General features: G+C 43.2%; 1 protein-coding gene across 1 annotated transcript in view; it reads right to left on the minus strand.

Annotated features, from left to right (window-relative positions):
* Positions 1-1,225: 1,225 nt before the first annotated feature.
* Positions 1,226-18,486, minus strand: part of LOC140380755 (NACHT, LRR and PYD domains-containing protein 12-like) — a 51,376-nt gene continuing 34,115 nt past the window's right edge. Inside the window, exons 9-14 of the mRNA XM_072464655.1 lie at positions 17,707-17,874; positions 16,406-16,573; positions 15,106-15,273; positions 14,730-14,900; positions 14,397-14,443; positions 1,226-1,936 (exon numbers count right to left, since the gene is read on the minus strand). Coding sequence (XP_072320756.1) covers positions 1,368-1,936; positions 14,397-14,443; positions 14,730-14,900; positions 15,106-15,273; positions 16,406-16,573; positions 17,707-17,874 — 1,291 coding nt within the window. The 3' untranslated portion in view covers positions 1,226-1,367. The remainder of the gene's footprint in view (positions 1,937-14,396; positions 14,444-14,729; positions 14,901-15,105; positions 15,274-16,405; positions 16,574-17,706; positions 17,875-18,486) is intronic.

An 18,486-nucleotide genomic window follows, 5' to 3' on the forward strand; every position in this document is an offset into this window, starting at 1 on the left:
AAATAAAAGTGATGATGTAAGAGAACTTTTGTAATTTTTCAAATGCACGCCGGCGCGCAGGTGGATGGTAAACAGGTTAATATAACTTGGACAGGCTTGGCGGGCCGGATTGAAAGGCCCAACGGGCCGGATGTGGCCCGCGGGCCGTAGTTTGGGGACCACTGTTTTAGAGGCTCAAAAAAAGTAGTTACTTTTGTGTAAATTCTTCATAAACTTTGGATGGAGCGAGTGTCCCTGGTGTGATGTCACTTCTTGTATGAGTGTCCCTGGTGTGATGTCACTTCCTGTCATTTTCTACAGACTTTTCCACTTTTCTCCACAAACAGCCGCGCGATTTATCATTTATATTCACAACAGGTACAAATACAACAAATAAAGTCACAATTACAACTTTGATGATTGAACTTTAATTTGTTTTTATGACTTTATCATTAACCTGAGCGTTATCCAAACGCTCAGGTTCTGCCATAATGTGAAAAACATCTTGAACACAAATACTTTACATTTTAGGTCATGAATCCTTCTTTTGTGGACGTGACATGAACAGAACAATGACCACAGTTTGTGTCACCGTGACATCACAACATTGTACAATCTCTAGAGTTTAAACTGTGTCTGTGTGAGGAAGAGCGCCCCCTGTGTCTGTGAGAGGAAGAGCGCCCCCTGTGTCTGTGAGAGGAAGAGCGCCCCCTGTGTCTGTGAGAGGAAGAGCGCCCCCTGTGTGTGTGAGAGGAAGAGCGCCCCCTGTGTCTGTGAGAGGAAGAGCGCCCCCTGTGTCTGTGAGAGGAAGAGCGCCCCCTGTGTCAGTGAGAGGAAGAGCGCCCCCTGTGTCTGTGAGAGGAAGAGCGCCCTCTGTGTCTGTGAGAGGAAGAGCGCCCTCTGTGTCTGTGAGAGGAAGAGCGCCCTCTGTGTCTGTGTGAGGAAGAGCGCCCCCTGTGTCTGTGAGAGGAAGAGCGCCCCCTGTGTCTGTGAGAGGAAGAGCGCCCCCTGTGTCTGTGAGAGGAAGAGCGCCCCCTGTGTGTGTGAGAGGAAGAGCGCCCCCTGTGTCTGTGAGAGGAAGAGCGCCCCCTGTGTCTCTGAGAGGAAGAGCGCCCTCTGTGTCTGTGAGAGGAAGAGCGCCCCCTGTGTACACTTTAATACACTAATGCATACTTTATACATAAATCTGATCAAGTTTTATTTGGTTAAAATGTGTTTAAAACTTTCTGATGTGAAACATATAATTATTTGTTTCGTCGAACACTAAAATAATCTCAGTTGCAGCTCGACAAAATAATATGAATAATAAAATGCTCATTAAAGTTAAATGTTTGTTCTAAATGTGTTTATGTTTGTGGTGAGACCAGACGAACAGGAGCACATGAAGCTCAAAGTGAAGTGTCCTCCAGGGGGCGCTGTGTCCTCGGCTCCACCAGAGACACTGACGTGTTTGACCTCCACAGTCCAAACCCAGGAAACAGAGGCTCAGTGAAGGAGGAGCTGAAGGTGTGGAGGTGGGACAGTTCTCCATCAGAGAGGACGTCATAGAAGGACAGAGCTCCAGCCTCAGAGTCCAGGGACACGCCCACTCTGGAGGTGTGTCCAGCTCTTCTCAAACTTGACTTAAACTCTTTCTTATTGTGAATAAAAGAATATTCTCCTTCCTGGATCTTCAGACTCCAGGACTGATCATTGAGTCCAAACCCACACTCACCACTCCATCCTCTTCGTCTGATTCCTCTGTAACTCACTGCTACATCAACGTCCTCCTCACACTCCACCTCCCAGTAACAGCGCCCCCTCAGGCCGGAGGAGGCCAGGACCTGAGGACAGTGTGTGAATCTGTCCTCATGATGTGGAACTAGTCGTGACTCACAGAGTCTCACAGTCCGTTTGTCCTCAGACAGATGGAGTCTTCTGTTTGCAGTGTTTGGATCCAGAGTGAACTCACAATAATCTGAAACACAAAGTCACATTTAAAATGTGATGATTTAAACAGGTTGGTGAGAGTAAATGTGAAGTGAAAGTGCTGTTTCTTCTCAAAGGTAAATCAATGATAATGAGGTGTTGGAGGCTCAGCTCATGTGTGATCAGCTTCAACATGTTTAGTTTGGCTCAAAACCTCATCAGTGTTTTGAATTGGGACGTCCCCATTCAGTTTGTGTGGCTCCAGATCCAATACTGATCTTTAATGTTTGTTCTTTACGATACCGATCCGATACCGATCTGATCTTCTTCTATTTCATGTTTTTGAGCCTTAGTTTAGTCTGATCTTGTGCCTTTATAAAACATGAAGAACACAAAGCTGAATTTGGCTCCAGTTTAATTCCATGACGACAGTTTAAATATGAATAATGCAGAATAGTGTTTTAAAGTGGTCCACAGCTTCAGAGCGTTACACTCACTGTGACTGTTCTGTTATGCATTAATGTTGTGTTTTTAGTTTAAAAGTGCATATTTTGATCTATGCTTTAATTTCATTCCATTTGTTTTCTTATGCCGCCATCTAGTGGACACTTTAAATGTCGCAGGTAGAGCACATGTTTAAAACAAAACTTTATTTAACCGGAAGTAACAGCGAGCCATGAAGGCACCAGTTACGGCCGCACGCAGTTTTGGCTGCTTTTGGAGATCGCAGATTTCTTTATTTTGAGGTTGCATTGCCGGTATGTAATGTTGTACGCGTGCACAACAGCTGCATTTATGCTATTTTCTATAAGCCAGTGTTCAGTATTGAATTTGACTGTTTCATCTCTGCAATATGTTAATTACACGCTAACCACGTAGCCATCATTATTGCGTCATCTACTTTGTATACATATATGTGGATTTGTTTATTATTTATATGTATTGTAATGGACATGTTTTGATTTTAAATATGTCTATTTTCAGTTTTACCTTTTCAAATATCATTAAACCTGCTAAAAGACAACGTGTCTGCAGAGTCTTTGATGTGAGAGAGGAGTTAAACCGGCTAAACAGCACAGTGAAACGGCAGCATCCAGGCAGAAGATTCTGCGGTCATCCCCCTGCGACAAGAGTGAATCTACGCTGACCACTACTACGCCTCAAGCAGCAAGGCATTCAGCAGTGTTCCATCAATCGTCACTTTGTCAACGCAACTATGGCCGACAAAGCTCCATCCACCAAGGCTTCATCGTCGGACAGCACGCCATGCAACGCAACATCCGCCAAGGCTCCATCCAACAAGTCTGTATTCTATAAAACCCGGTCTGAAGCTGGATCAACAGGGTCTGCAGCTGCCAAGGCAAGAGCAAAAGCTGAGGCAGCAAAGGCCCGTCTCAACTTTGCAGAAAAAGAGATGAGTTTGAAATTAGAAAAAGCTAAACTCGAAGCATCTATTGAGCTATTACAGCAGGAAAAAGATTTAGCCTCAGCCATAGCAGAAGCAGAGGCATTAGAGGCAGCCGCTGCTTCACAGTTAGACGCTCAAAGCCATCCAACTCGGTACGAAAAAGCCGAGCGCACAGAACAGTATGTCAAGGACCAAGCCACACTTATGAACAAGGGTGAAGGTGGCACTTTTGAACCATTACAAAACAATGATGCACAAATGCAACTCAAGCAGGAGCACATTAGCAATGCGTTGTTACAACCTAGAGGAGATGATAACAACAACTATCTAACTCCACATGCTTCTTTTCCAAATGGCAACTATTCCCAGTATGTTCCAGCTAGTGCCTTTTCCCATCCTTTTAAACCTGGCAATACCAACTGGACCCACAAGGTGTCAGCACCAACACATTTCAATCCTCCCCAAGAGAGGGATAGTAATGCAACTGACTTCATCAGGTAGGAAATAGTTGCAACAGGACTTCTCCAGTTTAATGATAAGCCCCAAAACTTTAGAGCGTGGAAGCGCTCTTTCAACAGTGCTATCAGAGGGTTGGACTTGACAGCTAGTGAGGAAATGGACTTGATGTTAAAATGGCTTGGCAAAGAATCCGCTGAACATGTGGAGCAAATCAGAGCCATACACATAAACAATCCTGAAGCAGGTCTTGAGATGATTTGGGATAGACTTGAACAATGTTACGGCTCAGCTGAGGCGATTGAAGATGCCCTTTTCAAAAGAGTAGATTCATTTCCAAAAATCACATCTAAAGACTATGTGAAACTTAGAAAGTTCAGCGACCTACTAATGGAAATCGAGAGTGCTAAAGCTGAAGGAGACCTTGTTGGCCTCTCATATCTAGACACAGCCAGAGGTGTAAATCCTATCATCCAAAAGCTTCCTTTTAACTTACAGGAAAGATGGATAACAGTTGGAACAACATACAAACGTCAAAACTGTGTCACTTATCCACCATTCAGGGTTTTTGTGAACTTTGTCGCTCAAGAGGCCAATGCTAGGAATGACCCTAGCTTTCAGTTCAGCTCATACACAGATGCTGCTCCCAAACCAGACAAACCCCCTTGGAAAGCAAACAGACAAAAAGAAATATCAGTGCACAAAACTGATGTAGGCATGGGCTTCAATCCAGATTTACAAACCCATGCATACAAAAAAACAGACAGTGAGAAACTCTGTCCACTTCACAAAAAGGCTCATCCTTTAACAAAATGTAGAACCTTTCGCATGAAACCTCTTGACGAGAGAAAAACATTTATAAAAGAAAACAATATTTGCTTCAGATTCTGCGCCTCATCCAAGCATATAGCCAAAGACTGTAAAGTCAGACTCCAGTGTTCCGAGTGTGGCAATGAAAAACATTGTGCTGCACTTCACCCTGGCCTAGCCCCATGGCAGACAGAACCAGAGCTAAACTCAGAGCCGGCATCAGAGCACGGCGGGGAGCCAGATAACGCACGGCCTGAGGAGATAATGACAAAATGTACTCAGGTTTGTGGTGAGAATGAGGCAGGTAGATCATGCTCTAAAATTTGTCTCGTAAAAGTTTACCCTGCAGGCTGTCCAGACAAAGCAGTACCACTCTACGCCATTCATGATGAACAGAGTAACAGATCATTAGTCCGCCCAGAGTTTTTTGAGTTGTTTAATGACTGTGGTCCTAGTTCTCCCTATTCACTTAGAACATGTGCAGGTGTTAAAGAGGCTATGGGTAGGAGAGCTACTGGTTACATAGTGGAAGCTTTAGATGGCACAGTCCAAATCCCACTGCTTAGCCTCATTGAATGCAAAAACATCCCAAATGACAGATGTGAGATTCCTACTCCAAGTGCGGCCATGCATCACGCCCACCTCAAACCTGTAGCTCATCTTATCCCTGACTTGGACTCTAACGCTCATATACTAATGCTCCTCGGACGGGACGTAGTACGAGTACACAAAGTCCGCAAACAGATAAGTGGCCCTCACAATGCACCCTATGCGCAAAAACTTGACCTGGGATGGGTCATAGTAGGAAACGTGTGTTTAGGTGATGTCCACAAAACCTTGGCAGTAAACACTCTTTTCACCAAAGCCACTGAGAAAGGTCGTCCCACAGTGTTTGAGCCATGCCCAAATGTATACCATGTTAAAGAAAAGCATTGTGACATCCAAATTCCTTTCAGTGTCAGCACTCAGCTCGGTGACAGCACCACATGTGAACCCGACCACTTAGGATGTAATTTGTTCAAACAAACCAAACTTGACAATTACATTGCGCCCTCCATTCAGGACAAGGCATTTCTAAAAACAATGGAGGAAGGACTTACAAAGGACAAAAATGGTACTTGGACAGCGCCTTTGCCATTCAAATCTCAACGTCAGAAACTACCAAACAACAGGCCGCAAGCACTGAAACGCTTAATGTCACTTGTCCGCAATTTTGAAAGAAAGGAAGAAATGAAAGAGCATTTCATAAACTTTATGGACAAAGTATTTCAAAATGGACATGCAGAAATAGCTCCTCCTTTGGAAGATGAAGAAGAATGTTGGTATTTGCCACTATTTGGCGTTTATCACCCAAGGAAGCCCAAACAGATTAGGGTAGTCTTTGATAGCAGTGCCAAACATGAAGGCGTGTCTTTGAATGACATGTTGTTAACAGGGCCAGACCTTAACAACTCACTACTTGGAGTCCTCATGCGCTTCAGGAAAGATGCTGTTGCGTTTACCGCAGACATTGAGCAAATGTTTTATTGCTTCAACGTTCGTATGGAGGAGAGGAACTACTTGCGTTTTTTGTGGTTCCGTGACAATGACCTTTCCAAAGACATTACAGAATACCGAATGACTGTTCACGTTTTCGGGAACAGCCCTTCTCCAGCGGTTGCCATGTATGGCTTGCATCAGTCCGTTCTGCGCTGTGGATGTGATCCAGATGTTCAGCAGTTTGTCACACGGGACTTCTACGTAGATGATGGACTTAAATCTTTGCCTACTGTTGAAAAAGCTGTGTCTCTTTTGCAAAGAACACGAGACACACTTTCAAAATCAAACCTGAGACTGCACAAAATTGCAACCAATAGAAAAGAAGTCTTGGAAGCTTTCCCGTCCCAAGACCATGCTAAAGACCTAAAAGATTTAGACTTTGAAGCCGATTCTGTCCCCAGTCAACGTAGTCTCGGCCTTCTTTGGGACATAAAAAAAGACTGTTTCACCTTCAATACTTCAGATGAGATGAAATCCTTCACTAGGCAAGGTGTTTTATCAACAATTAACAGCCTTTACGATCCTTTAGGCTTTGTAGCGCCAGTTACTATACAGGGAAAGTGGATTCTAAGGGAACTCACTGTTGAGAACGGAGACTGGGATGCACCATTGCCTTCAGAAATGCAAGAAACTTGGACATTCTGGAAAAACTCACTCAAAGAATTGTCAAAGCTGTCGATTCCCAGAGTGTACACAGACATTTCACCTTCTACTGCTGTAAAGAAAGAACTGTGCATCTTCTCAGATGCGTCTACTAAGGCCATTGCAGCAGTAGCCTATCTTAGAGTCACAGACGCAGTAGGAAACTGCCAAGTGGGCTTTGTGATGGGTAAAGCAAAGCTAGCTCCACGCCCTGATCAGACCATCCCAAGATTAGAGCTTTGCGCCGCTGTGTTAGCAGTAGATCTTGCAGACCTAATCTCAGATGAACTAGACATTGAACTAGATAACTGCACATTTTACACGGACAGTAAAGTCGTTTTAGGTTATATCTATAACGAGACACGTAGATTCTATGTCTATGTTAGTAACCGTGTAAACAGACTCCACCGTTCTTCTCAGCCCAGTCAGTGGTTTTACATACCCAGCAGTCAGAACCCCGCAGACCACGCCACTCGTTCTGTTCCTGCTTACCAACTACCCCTAAGTAACTGGCTCACTGGCCCAGACATTCTGGTGCAAAATCAGGGCATTCCCACGGACACATATGACCTCGTTGAGCCCAGCACTGACTCAGAAGTCAGACCACAGGTATCCACTCTCAAAACCACTACCTGTTCCAATCAACTCGGCTCTCAGAGATTCACAAAGTTTTCGTCTTGGAAATCACTTACCCGTGCACTCGCTCGTTTACTGCACATCATCCACAATTTCAGTTTAGCTTCACGCAAACCTAAACAGTGCAATGGCTGGCACTACTGCGAAACAGGACTCACTGTTGCTGAGTTTAATCAAGCGCAAGATGTTGTGATTCAAGCAATGCAGCAGGATGTGTACGCCGACAAAATCAAGTGTTTACAAAACCAAGAAAAACTTCCCAAAACCAGCCCTTTAAAGAACTTAGACCCTTTCTTGGATGAAAATGGACTCTTGCGAGTAGGTGGTCGCTTGGTTAACTCAAAACTGAATCAAAACGAAAAGACCCCTCTCATTGTTCCTGGTCGCCATCACGTGGCAGCTCTTCTCATAAGACACTACCACGAACAAACTCATCATCAAGGTCGTCTGTTCACTGAAGGAGCTGTTCGTGCTGCAGGTTGGTGGGTTGTTGGAGGCAAAAGGAAGGTTAGTACAATAATCTTTAACTGCACAACTTGCAAAAGACTTCGTGCTCCGCTAAGCACACAGAAAATGTCTAACCTCCCTCCAGACCGCCTTTCTACAGATCCCCCATTCACAAATGTGGGCATTGATGTGTTTGGTCCATGGTTTGTGTCTTCAAAAAGAACCAGAGGACATGTTATTCAAAACAAAAGATGGGCTGTAATTTTCACATGCTTAAGCATAAGAGCGGTTCACATCGAAGTGATTGAGTCACTTGATACATCAAGTTTCATTAATGCACTCAGACGGTTTCTAGCTGTTAGAGGACCTGTCAAAACCATTCGGTCGGATAGAGGTACAAACTTCGTCAGTGCATGCAAAGAACTTAAAATCCCTTCAAACATGGACAAAGCTGTACTAACCTACTTGAAAGAACAGGGATGTACATGTACTTTTAATCCACCACACGCTTCTCACTTTGGCGGATCGTGGGAACGGATGATCGGTCTTGCTCGGAGAATATTGGACACAATGTTTTTCCAGCTCAAAAACACTAAACTGACTCATGATGTTCTGGTCACCTTTATGTCAGAGGTGTCAGCTATCATAAACGCTAGGCCAATTGTTCCTGTTTCAGTTGACCCTAGCGACCCATTTATTCTTACTCCAGCAACTTTGCTTACTCAAAAATCGGCCCAACTTCAAGCGCCAGTGGGCAACTTTTCAGTGGCGGACCTCTATAAGCATCAGTGGCGGCAGGTCCAGCACCTGTCAAACACCTTCTGGGACAAATGGAGGAAAGAATTCTTACCTACACTCCAGCCACGCCGTAAATGGCAATCTGAACAACCAAATGTAACACCTGGGAGTACGGTTGTGCTCAAGGACAATCAAATACCCAGAAACCAATGGCCTCTTGGACTCATTACTCAAGTGTTTCCTTCTAAAGATGGCAAAGTCCGTACAGTAGAGGTTAAAGTTGCCAAATCAGATGGTTCTAAGGTTTTTACGCGACCAATCTCTGAAATTGTTGTATTAGTGCCTTCCTAAGTGTATAGTGGCATGTAATCACGCCAGACGGGGAGTGTTCTGTTATGCATTAATGTTGTGTTTTTAGTTTAAAAGTGCATATTTTGATCTATGCTTTAATTTCATTGCATTTGTTTTCTTATGCCGCCATCTAGTGGACACTTTAAATGTCGCAGGTAGAGCACATGTTTAAAACAAAATTTTATTTAACCGGAAGTAACAGCGAGCCATGAAGGCACCAGGCACGGCCGCACGCAGTTTTGGCTGCTTTTGGAGATCGCAGATTTCTTTATTTTGAGGTTGCATTGCCGGTATGTAATGTTGTACGCGTGCACAACAGCTGCATTTATGCTATTTTCTATAAGCCAGTGTTCAGTATTGAATTTGACTGTTTCATCTCTGCAATATGTTAATTACACGCTAACCACGTAGCCATCAATATTGCGTCATCTAGTCTACTTTGTATACATATATGTGGATTAGTTTATTATTTATATGTATTGTAATGGACATGTTTTGATTTTAAATATGTCTATTTTCAGTTTTACCTTTTCGAATATCATTAAACCTGCTAAAAGACAACGTGTCTGCAGAGTCTTTGATGTGAGAGAGGAGTTAAACCGGCTAAACAGCACAGTGACAGACACATTTATGGATTGATGCAGGTCAAATGAGACGTGCATTTATATATTTGTGAATAAATCATTAGTGGACGACCTAAACTGTGCTTTCTTCACCTGTGAATGTGGATGTTTTTGACACAGACGTTACACATTCTGCTTTGGAATCTCTCAAAATCCACATTTATTCAAAGACTTGGACCAACAGACAGATGTTTTACATCAATTCTCATTTATAAAGATGAAGGTTGAAATGACATGATTGACAGTTTCTTTAAAAGTGGGCGGGGTGTTCAGGGGAGATGTCCGTGGACACAGTGTGGATATTTGCTCCAACTAAAAGACTCTTTAGGCCCTTTTTACTTTAGTTTTAGACTTGTTTTAGACAGGAGCTTCAAGGCACACGCATTTCCCGAGTCCTCACGGAGCGAGACGAGCCGGTCGTGACACACGGCTGTAAAAACACAAGATTCTATCAAGTCAAAGTACAGCACATTTACTATGTTGTGGAGACACCAGATTGTTGAACTTTAGCCTTCTTCTTTCACCAATAAGTGACTTTTGACTCCTTTGACTCGTCTACTGCCTCTTAAGTCTCTCACACACATGGATTGTAGAAGAACTATCAAAATACACAACTTTATTGATTTAGGATCAGATTTATATTTATATCTGGGGTGGTCAACATCCAGAAACACTGCCCCCAGTGGTCACCACAGGAACTCTGAATGTGACACAAAGATCAAACTCTCACAAGCAAAACTACAGATTTAACAAGAACATGTCAATCATGTCAAGTCATTTCAACGTTCAAGTTTATAAATGAGATTTATGTGAAAAATAAAATAAAACTAATTCACATTTATTACCTTCTGATTTATTTGTAGTGATTTTTCACTAGAACTACGAGTCTCAATAACAAAACTCTGCTGAATATTGCTGAGAGTGAATATCATTTATAATGAAAAGTGATCAGATCATATTTGATTATTACAAAGAGTTATTAGTGATATTAGTGTGATTCTTCCCACTATTTATTTATTCTGCCCTAAAGCTGTTTGGACCTTTTAATTCATATTAAATGATATATTAATATATAGTTCTAAATGTTAATATGTCAAACGCAGCTTAATTCTGTCTCTGACATAAACATATCAGTGTTTATTTGTGTCTGATACAATATGTCTTTGTGTCTTACATTCAATTAAAAAAGTCAAAGGTCCAAACGTGAGACTGCGTCATATTAAATAATGATTGAGACACTTCAATATCTCTTTGTAAAATGAATCCATTATTATTTGTAGAAAGGAACAAAAACAAGTCAAACACATTTCTTACATTAATACAAGACATGTCTTCTGAGTGCGCCATCTAGTGGTGAAATCAGCCACATTCAAAAGTGTCTCTTATTTATTTCTTCTTTATTTTCAGCTTTAATTGACATAAAAACAGAATAAATAGTAATAAACGTGTGGTTTTGAAGAGAAAAAGAGCATAGCAGGAAGTACCATCACATTAGTCCTGTTCTCAGGTCTCTGCACTGCCCCCTGTGGCTCAGAGAAGAGACTTGAAAACAGCACTACTTGTGTAACAGTCTCTCCATGGCCTAGCACTAAAGTACATCTCGGACATGTTGGTGCCATATGAACCACCTGGGACTCTAAGGACCTCAGGGACCGGCCTCCTGCTGGTGCCAGAGCCAAGACCAGACACGGAGAATCTGCGTTCCAGGTCTATGGGGCAAAGGTCTGGAATAGCCTCCCCGAAGTCGTGAGACAGGCCCCGCCTCGGCTGTGTTTAAATCCAAACTAAAAACTGTTTTGTTTAGCCGCGCCTATGACTGATTTGACCTGCTTTTTAATATTTTAAATACTACATTATTTTTATTCTTTACTTTACTCTAATGTACATTGTTTTACATTTGTATAAACTGCATTGTGTTTTTACCTCATTACTTGTTTTAAATTGTGTTTTAAACACTGTAAAGCACTTTGAATTGCAGTTGTATGAATTGTGCTTTATAAATAAATTTGATTTGATTTGATTTGATAGATCATGTGACGTCTGCAGAGCTGAGCCGATGGTGCCCAGGCACATTGTACTCACAGCTCCTCAGTGTTTCTGCTGCTCTGGACTTCAGCCTTAACATTAGCAGTGACCGCTGCGTGTGGACCACGTGAGGACCATATTCACTTGTATGGAGCCCATCTAGTCACAAGTTCTGATCCCATACTCAAACATACATGTGTCTGTGTGACGGGGGAAAGGGTGGAGTCTGTGGGAGCTGTGGTGGAGGAGGACCAGGGCATCAGGAGTAACACCAAACACCTCTGTATGAAACAATGTGGGCTCAGGAGTAACCGCAGCAACAGCCTCCTCTCACTGACACCAAGAACACAACCTTTGAAGACATCGTTTGTCCCGTCTGCTGTGTCCAGGGCTCAAGCGACATGAACTAATAATCTCTCACTGAGGTCCAGAGGTCACTAATAATCTCTCACTGAGGTCCAGAGGTCACTAATAAACTCTCACTGAGGTCCAGAGGTCACTAATAATCTCTCACTGAGGTCCAGAGGTCACTAATAAACTCTCACTGAGGTCCAGAGGTCACTAATAAACTCTCACTGAGGTCCAGAGGTCACTAATAATCTCTCACTGAGGTCCAGAGGTCACTAATAAACTCTCACTGAGGTCCAGAGGTCACTAATAAACTCTCACTGAGGTCCAGAGGTCACTAATAAACTCTCACTGAGGTCCAGAGGTCACTAATAAACTCTCACTGAGGTCCAGAGGTCACTAATAATCTCTCACTGAGGTCCAGAGGTCACTAATAAACTCTCACTGAGGTCCAGAGGTCACTAATAATCTCTCACTGAGGTCCAGAGGTCACTAATAGGTCCGGTTACAGAACTTTCTCCAGACTGAGGCTGATCTGTTTGTTTCAGGTCGTTAGCAGCTGGCTAATGCTAGTGGCTATGCTAATCAAGTGGCTCGGGGGTTGGACTTTCCTCAGAAAACGCGTCACCTTGTGCTAACCTGGCAGGTCATAGAGGAAACATTTCTTGTTGAGTTTACTGCTGCACATCTGGTGAGCAGAATGTGAGTGTTTCTTACATCAAACCAGTGCTGCACCTTTTCAATGAAGAGCTGTTAAAACCAGGACGACCTCACAAAGCACATCAAGAAGACGCTCACTGCATATTTGAATGACAAATGTAGTGACGACTCCACTGACAATGTACTAAACATGGTTTAGAACCAAGTATATACAGGAAGCTGACGTGGAAGCAGTGAAGACCACGACTGTTGAGCAAATGGCACTGACTGAACCAACACAAGCAAAGAAAGAAGCAGAGACGACACTTCAGCTTCAACACCAGCAAAAAACATGTGTTCCTCAAACTCCAGCCTCAGGACAAACTGAACACCAGCAGCAGCAGCAGAACAGTGACACCAGCAGCAGCAGCAGCAGCAGAACAGTGACACCAGCAGCATCAGCAGAACAGTGACACCAGCAGCAGCAGAAGAACAGTGACACCAGCAGCAGAACAGTGACCTCACGGCTCCAGCTGTGGACAGTCAAACGGATTCTTTCCAAAGGTGGCACAGCCAAACCTCCCCCAGAGTGAGCCGCCTCTTCAAGAGCTGCTTCCAGAGACAAGCTCCTCATCAGAGCCACAGAGCTGCTCCTCATCAGAGCCACAGAGCTGCTCTTCATCAGAGCCACAGAGCTGCTCCTCATCAGAGCCACAGAGCTGCTCTTCACCCTGAGGCACTCACTGACTAGTCTTTATACAACTCTACAAATGTCAAGAGTTTGTTGCACTTTTTATTTACTGTATTTTATAAGTTTGCAATATTTATTTGTCACTGTTGAAAGTGTTTACTTGATGGTGAGTGTGATGTTACTATAGTATTTAACATTTATATCTCATATTTGTTCAGACTTAATGTTGTTTCTTGAGATTTGTTCAAAAGTTTACGATTAAAATGCAGATTTAATTTTGCACTATTTTGTGGAACATCAGCCAAGTCTTCTCAGAGCAGAAGAAGTCCCTCTAGTGGTGAAATGCGGTAAAAATGTTATAGTATATTGATTTGGATATTAAAAAATACATTTTTATTTCTTATAATTAACAAAATAAATATAAACTCATTGTCTTGATTCATGTATAATATAAAGTCCTCGTAAAGAAGACTTGACTTTAATAAAGTCAACTTGATGTCTGTGGTGTATTATATAAAGTCTACATCGAGTAGACTCGGTCCGATCGGGACAATAATTACAACATATAATTCTTGTCGCTGCGTCGTTAGCGCTCACGATGCACTTATCGCTCCAGCTAACATTATAGTGCTGTACTTCCCCTCGCCTCTAGAGGCGCTGTGTGCAGAATCACCCAAAGAAATGACAGTCACATGAAAGCAAACATGAGCAGGACTTCACACTGTCGGACTATCTTCTTGTGCATTTACCCCTTGACTACAGATGCCACAAACTGCAGCACAAACAGACGGCAAAGTGTGAGCGGCGGCCGAGGCCTCGGAGCAGGACAATATGTTTCCAAATCCAATTCATGACGACAGGCGAGTACGAGGACCAAAGCTCAGGATAAAGAAGACGCTATCATAAATCTGTGTTATAATAATAAGGTATTATCATATTTACCTGTGAGATTAGGAGAATAAAGATAAATGTAAAGATCGCCCTAGTTCAAATGTCAAGTTGGACAGTTCCTCCAGTGATACAGTTTCACTCTGATGTTTGTGGAAGTTGCTGCTTGTCAAACCTCTAAATGTGTCGATAAGTTGAAATAAAAACATCAGATCTACAGCTGTAAGTCTTCTACATGTGAAGTTGTACCAAATAAAATACTACTCACATTTTCTAGGACCTGGAACCATCCAGCGCTTTCCAGAAGGATCCAACCTGGAAAACACAAGTCTAGTTTAGACTAGAACCTGGACCAACCCCTGAACCAGGACCCACACCTGACAGACTGTAGGGGGCAGTGTGGTCTCACCTGACAGACTGTAGGGGGCAGTGTGGTCTCACCTGACAGACTGTAGGGGGCAGTGTGGTCTCACCTGACAGACTGTAGGGGGCAGTGTGGTCTCACCTGACAGACTGTAGGGGGCAGTGTGGTCTCACCTGACAGACTGTAGGGGGCAGTGTGGTCTCACCTGACAGACTGTAGGGGGCAGTGTGGTCTCACCTGACAGACTGTAGGGGGCAGTGTGGATCGTCCCGTAGAGCGGTCAGTCTCTCTGCTGAGGGTCCTGGATGGTTGTAGCTCAGGTCTAACTCTCTTAAATGGGAGTGGGTGGAGCTAAGAGCTGAGGCCAGAGTAGCCACGCCCCTTTCTGAGACCAGACATCCAGACAGCCTAAAGACACACAGCATTACACTCATGTACACTCATCTACTGAAAGTGTTTTTCAGACTTCCTATAAGTGATCTGTTCTTCTGTATCTACCTCTGTATCTACCTGCGTTGCACCAATGAAATTTCCCCATTTGGGACAATAAAGGAATATCTTATCTTATCTTATGTGGAAACTAGGGGCAGAGTGCATGATGGGAGTGTCTCACCTGAGAGTTTCCAGTCTGCAGGGGGCGCTCTTCAGTCCATCACACAGCAGCTCCACTCCTGAGTCCTGGAGGTCATTTAGACTCAGGTCCAGGTGTGTGAGGCTGGAGGAGCTGAGGACTGAGGCCAGAGGACCACAGCTGAGAGACGACAGGCCACAAGTCCTCAATCTGTGGAAAATAAATTGTTATTTATTCTGCCCAAAAACAGTAAATATTAGTATTGCAGTACAGTTGTCCCTCGCTATAACATGCTTCACATTTCACCACCTTGCTGTTTTTACAAATTTGTTAGTGTTTTTTTTCTTTGTTTTTTTACAGCTCATTGTTTCCTGCATTCTGATTGGCTAAGGGACTGTAGACTATTGTCAATCTTGTACAGTAGCTACAGAATGCGCACAGCTTGCCAAATGTATCGCTGGCAGTGTGACTGAAATGCTCTTTGTAAGTTTTCTCCATTTAATGCCAGCAATGGCTGGTTTGAGAAATTTAAGAAACGCTTTGGACTTAAAGGAATTATAGATGATTTTTGGCGCGCAATCTGAGTCTCATTTCCTCGTGGCGTGGACAGCCGAGTAGTTCTCCACATGTCAATCATTCCCTGCGTGCTACTACACACCTACAGCCTCGTTCCCAGAATAGCAGCAGATTTCCCTGGCTGCACATGTGTGGTTGATATGCCGGAGTGTGTTTAGCGAGTTCCTTCATTTACAGTAGAAAATGACCTCAGAGAAAGACTGTGTTCGAGCTCAGAAGAGATGGAAATCTGTATCTGACGAGAGATGATGCGATCCGTCGCGCTAATAAACAAACACACATGTAGCAGTGAAGCTGTAGGTGCTTACGCACAAGGTTTGATGGGAAGCGGAAAACAACAGGAGGGTGGGGGGTGAGTGTGGTGAGTGTGCGCATGCTTATTTTTAAAAAATGGACTGACAGACGCTTTAGTTCTCAAATCGGCGAAAAATCCTCTATTATTCCTTTAAATCCTCATCTGCGGATACCGCTGAAGCAAACGACAAACGACAAATTAAAAGTGATCATCGAGGAAGAGAGAACACGGCTTTTGCAACCTTAAAACATTTATAATAATTGTTAAAACAAATAATGCTGACTCCTTTACAGATTTTGCCTGGTGGGGGTTATTTTTTTAGAACGTAACTATTAATAATCGAGGGACAACTGTATTACCCAAACTTACTCCTAAAAAATAACTTTAAATGCAAATCAAGGTGAATAGAATGGAAATGTCAATAGACTAATAGACAAACCAACTGGAAGAGCAAAGTGAAGCTGATCTAACCTGAGAGTGTCCAGTCTGCAGGGGGCGCTCTTCAGTCCATCACACAGCAGCTTCACTCCTGAGTCCTGGAGGTCATTTAGACTCAGGTCCAGGTGTGTGAGACTGGAGGAGCTGAGGACTGAGGCCAGAGGACCACAGCTGAGAGATGACAGGCCACAAGTCCTCAATCTGTGGAAAATAAATTGTTATTTATTCTGCCCAAAAACAGTAAATATTAGTATTGCAGTACAGTTGTCCCTCGCTATAACAAGCTTCACATTTCACCACCTTGCTGTTTTTACAGATTTTTTAGTGTTTTTTTTTCTTTGTTTTTTTACAGCTCATTGTTTCCTGCATTCTGATTGGCTAAGGGACTGTAGACTATTGTCAATCTTGTACAGTAGCTACAGAATGCGCACAGCTTGCCAAATGTATCGCTGGCAGTGTGACTGAAATGCTGTTTGTAAGTTTTCTCCATTTAATGCCAGCAATGGCTGGTTTGAGAAATTTAAGAAACGCTTTGGATTTAAAGGAATTATAGATGATTTTTGGCGCGCAATCTGAGTCTCATTTCCTCGTGGCGTGGACAGCCGAGTAGTTCTCCATATGTCAATAATTCCCTGCGTGCTACTGCACACCTACAGGCTCGTTCCCAGGATAGCAGCACATTTCCCTGGCTGCACATGTGTGGTGGATATGCCGGAGTGTGTTTAGCGAGTTCCTTCATTTACAGTAGAAAATGACCTCAGAGAAAGACTGTGTTCGAGCTCAGAAGAGATGGAAATCTGTATCTGACGAGAGATGATGCAATCCATCGCGCTAATAAACAAACACACATGTAGCAGTGAAGCTGTAGGTGCTTACGCACAAGGTTTGATGGGAAGCGGAAAACAACAGGAGGGTGGGGGGTGAGTGTGGTGAGTGTGCGCATGCTTATTTTTAAAAAATGGAAAGACAGACGCTTGAGTTCTCAAATCGGCGAAGAATCCTCTATTATTCCTTTAAATCCTCATCTGCGGATACCGCTGAAGCAAACGACAAACGACAAATTAAAAGTGATCATCGAGGAAGAGCGAACACAGCTTTTGCAACCTTAAAACATTTATAATAATTGTTAAAACAAATAATGATGACTACTTTATTGATTTTGCCTGGTGGGGGTTATTTTTTTAGAACGTAACTATTAATAATCGAGGGACAACTGTATTACCCAAACTTACTCATAAAAAATAACTTTAAATGCAAATCAAGGTGAATAGAATGGAAATGTCAATAGACTAATAGACAATCCAACTGGAAGTACAAAGTGAAGCTGATCTAACCTGAGAGTGTCCAGTCTGCAGGGGGCGCTCTTCAGTCCATCACACAGCAGCTCCACTCCTGAGTCCTGGAGGTCATTTAGACTCAGGTCCAGGTGTGTAAGGCTGGAGGAGCTGAGGACTGAGGCCAGAGGACCACAGATGCTGTTTGTCAGGTTACAGCCGGACAGACTGAGGACAGAGAGGGATATTAGAGCACACTCACAGCTGATCGTGAACAAAGTGTCGACTGTGAGGTCCGTTTGGCTGATATCAGTCTGATCTGTGCTTCTGTGACGCCGCTGGAGGAAGTGAACAAAAGCACATGAGAGTCTTATGTACGTCTTTCTTTTAAAAGGGACTAACAGACACTTGAGTTCTCAAATCGGCGAAAAATCCTCTATTATTCCTTTAAAATTGTTCCTCTGCACGGAGAGGCCGCGTCTGTGGACACCACTGAAGCGGACGCGTATGTGAACAACAAATTCAAAGTGATCATCGTGGAAGAGAGAACACAGCTTTTGCAACCTTAAAACATTTCTAATAAGGCCACAGTTATTTTATTACTTGGTTTACGGATCCCCCGCACTTAAATTATTGATTTCTACGATATAAATAGAATACATTATTAGATTTTTTTTTTTTTATAAAAGTATTGCCGACAACGCAGAATAGCTTCAAATGAACTATACAAAGCGGTATTAAGTCAAAAGATAAGAGCGCGTGAAGCAATTTTTCGTCAAAATCCTGCTGGAGTCTGTGACGGAGCCGCTCCGTCCCTGCGCGCGGTCCTAGAAGAGCATG

The sequence above is a fragment of the Eucyclogobius newberryi genome, unplaced genomic scaffold (genome assembly GCF_026437365.1).
Source record: "Eucyclogobius newberryi isolate DKJ021-1_F unplaced genomic scaffold, fEucNew1.0.hap1 SCAF_5, whole genome shotgun sequence".
Taxonomy (NCBI): Eukaryota; Metazoa; Chordata; class Actinopteri; order Gobiiformes; family Gobiidae; genus Eucyclogobius; species Eucyclogobius newberryi.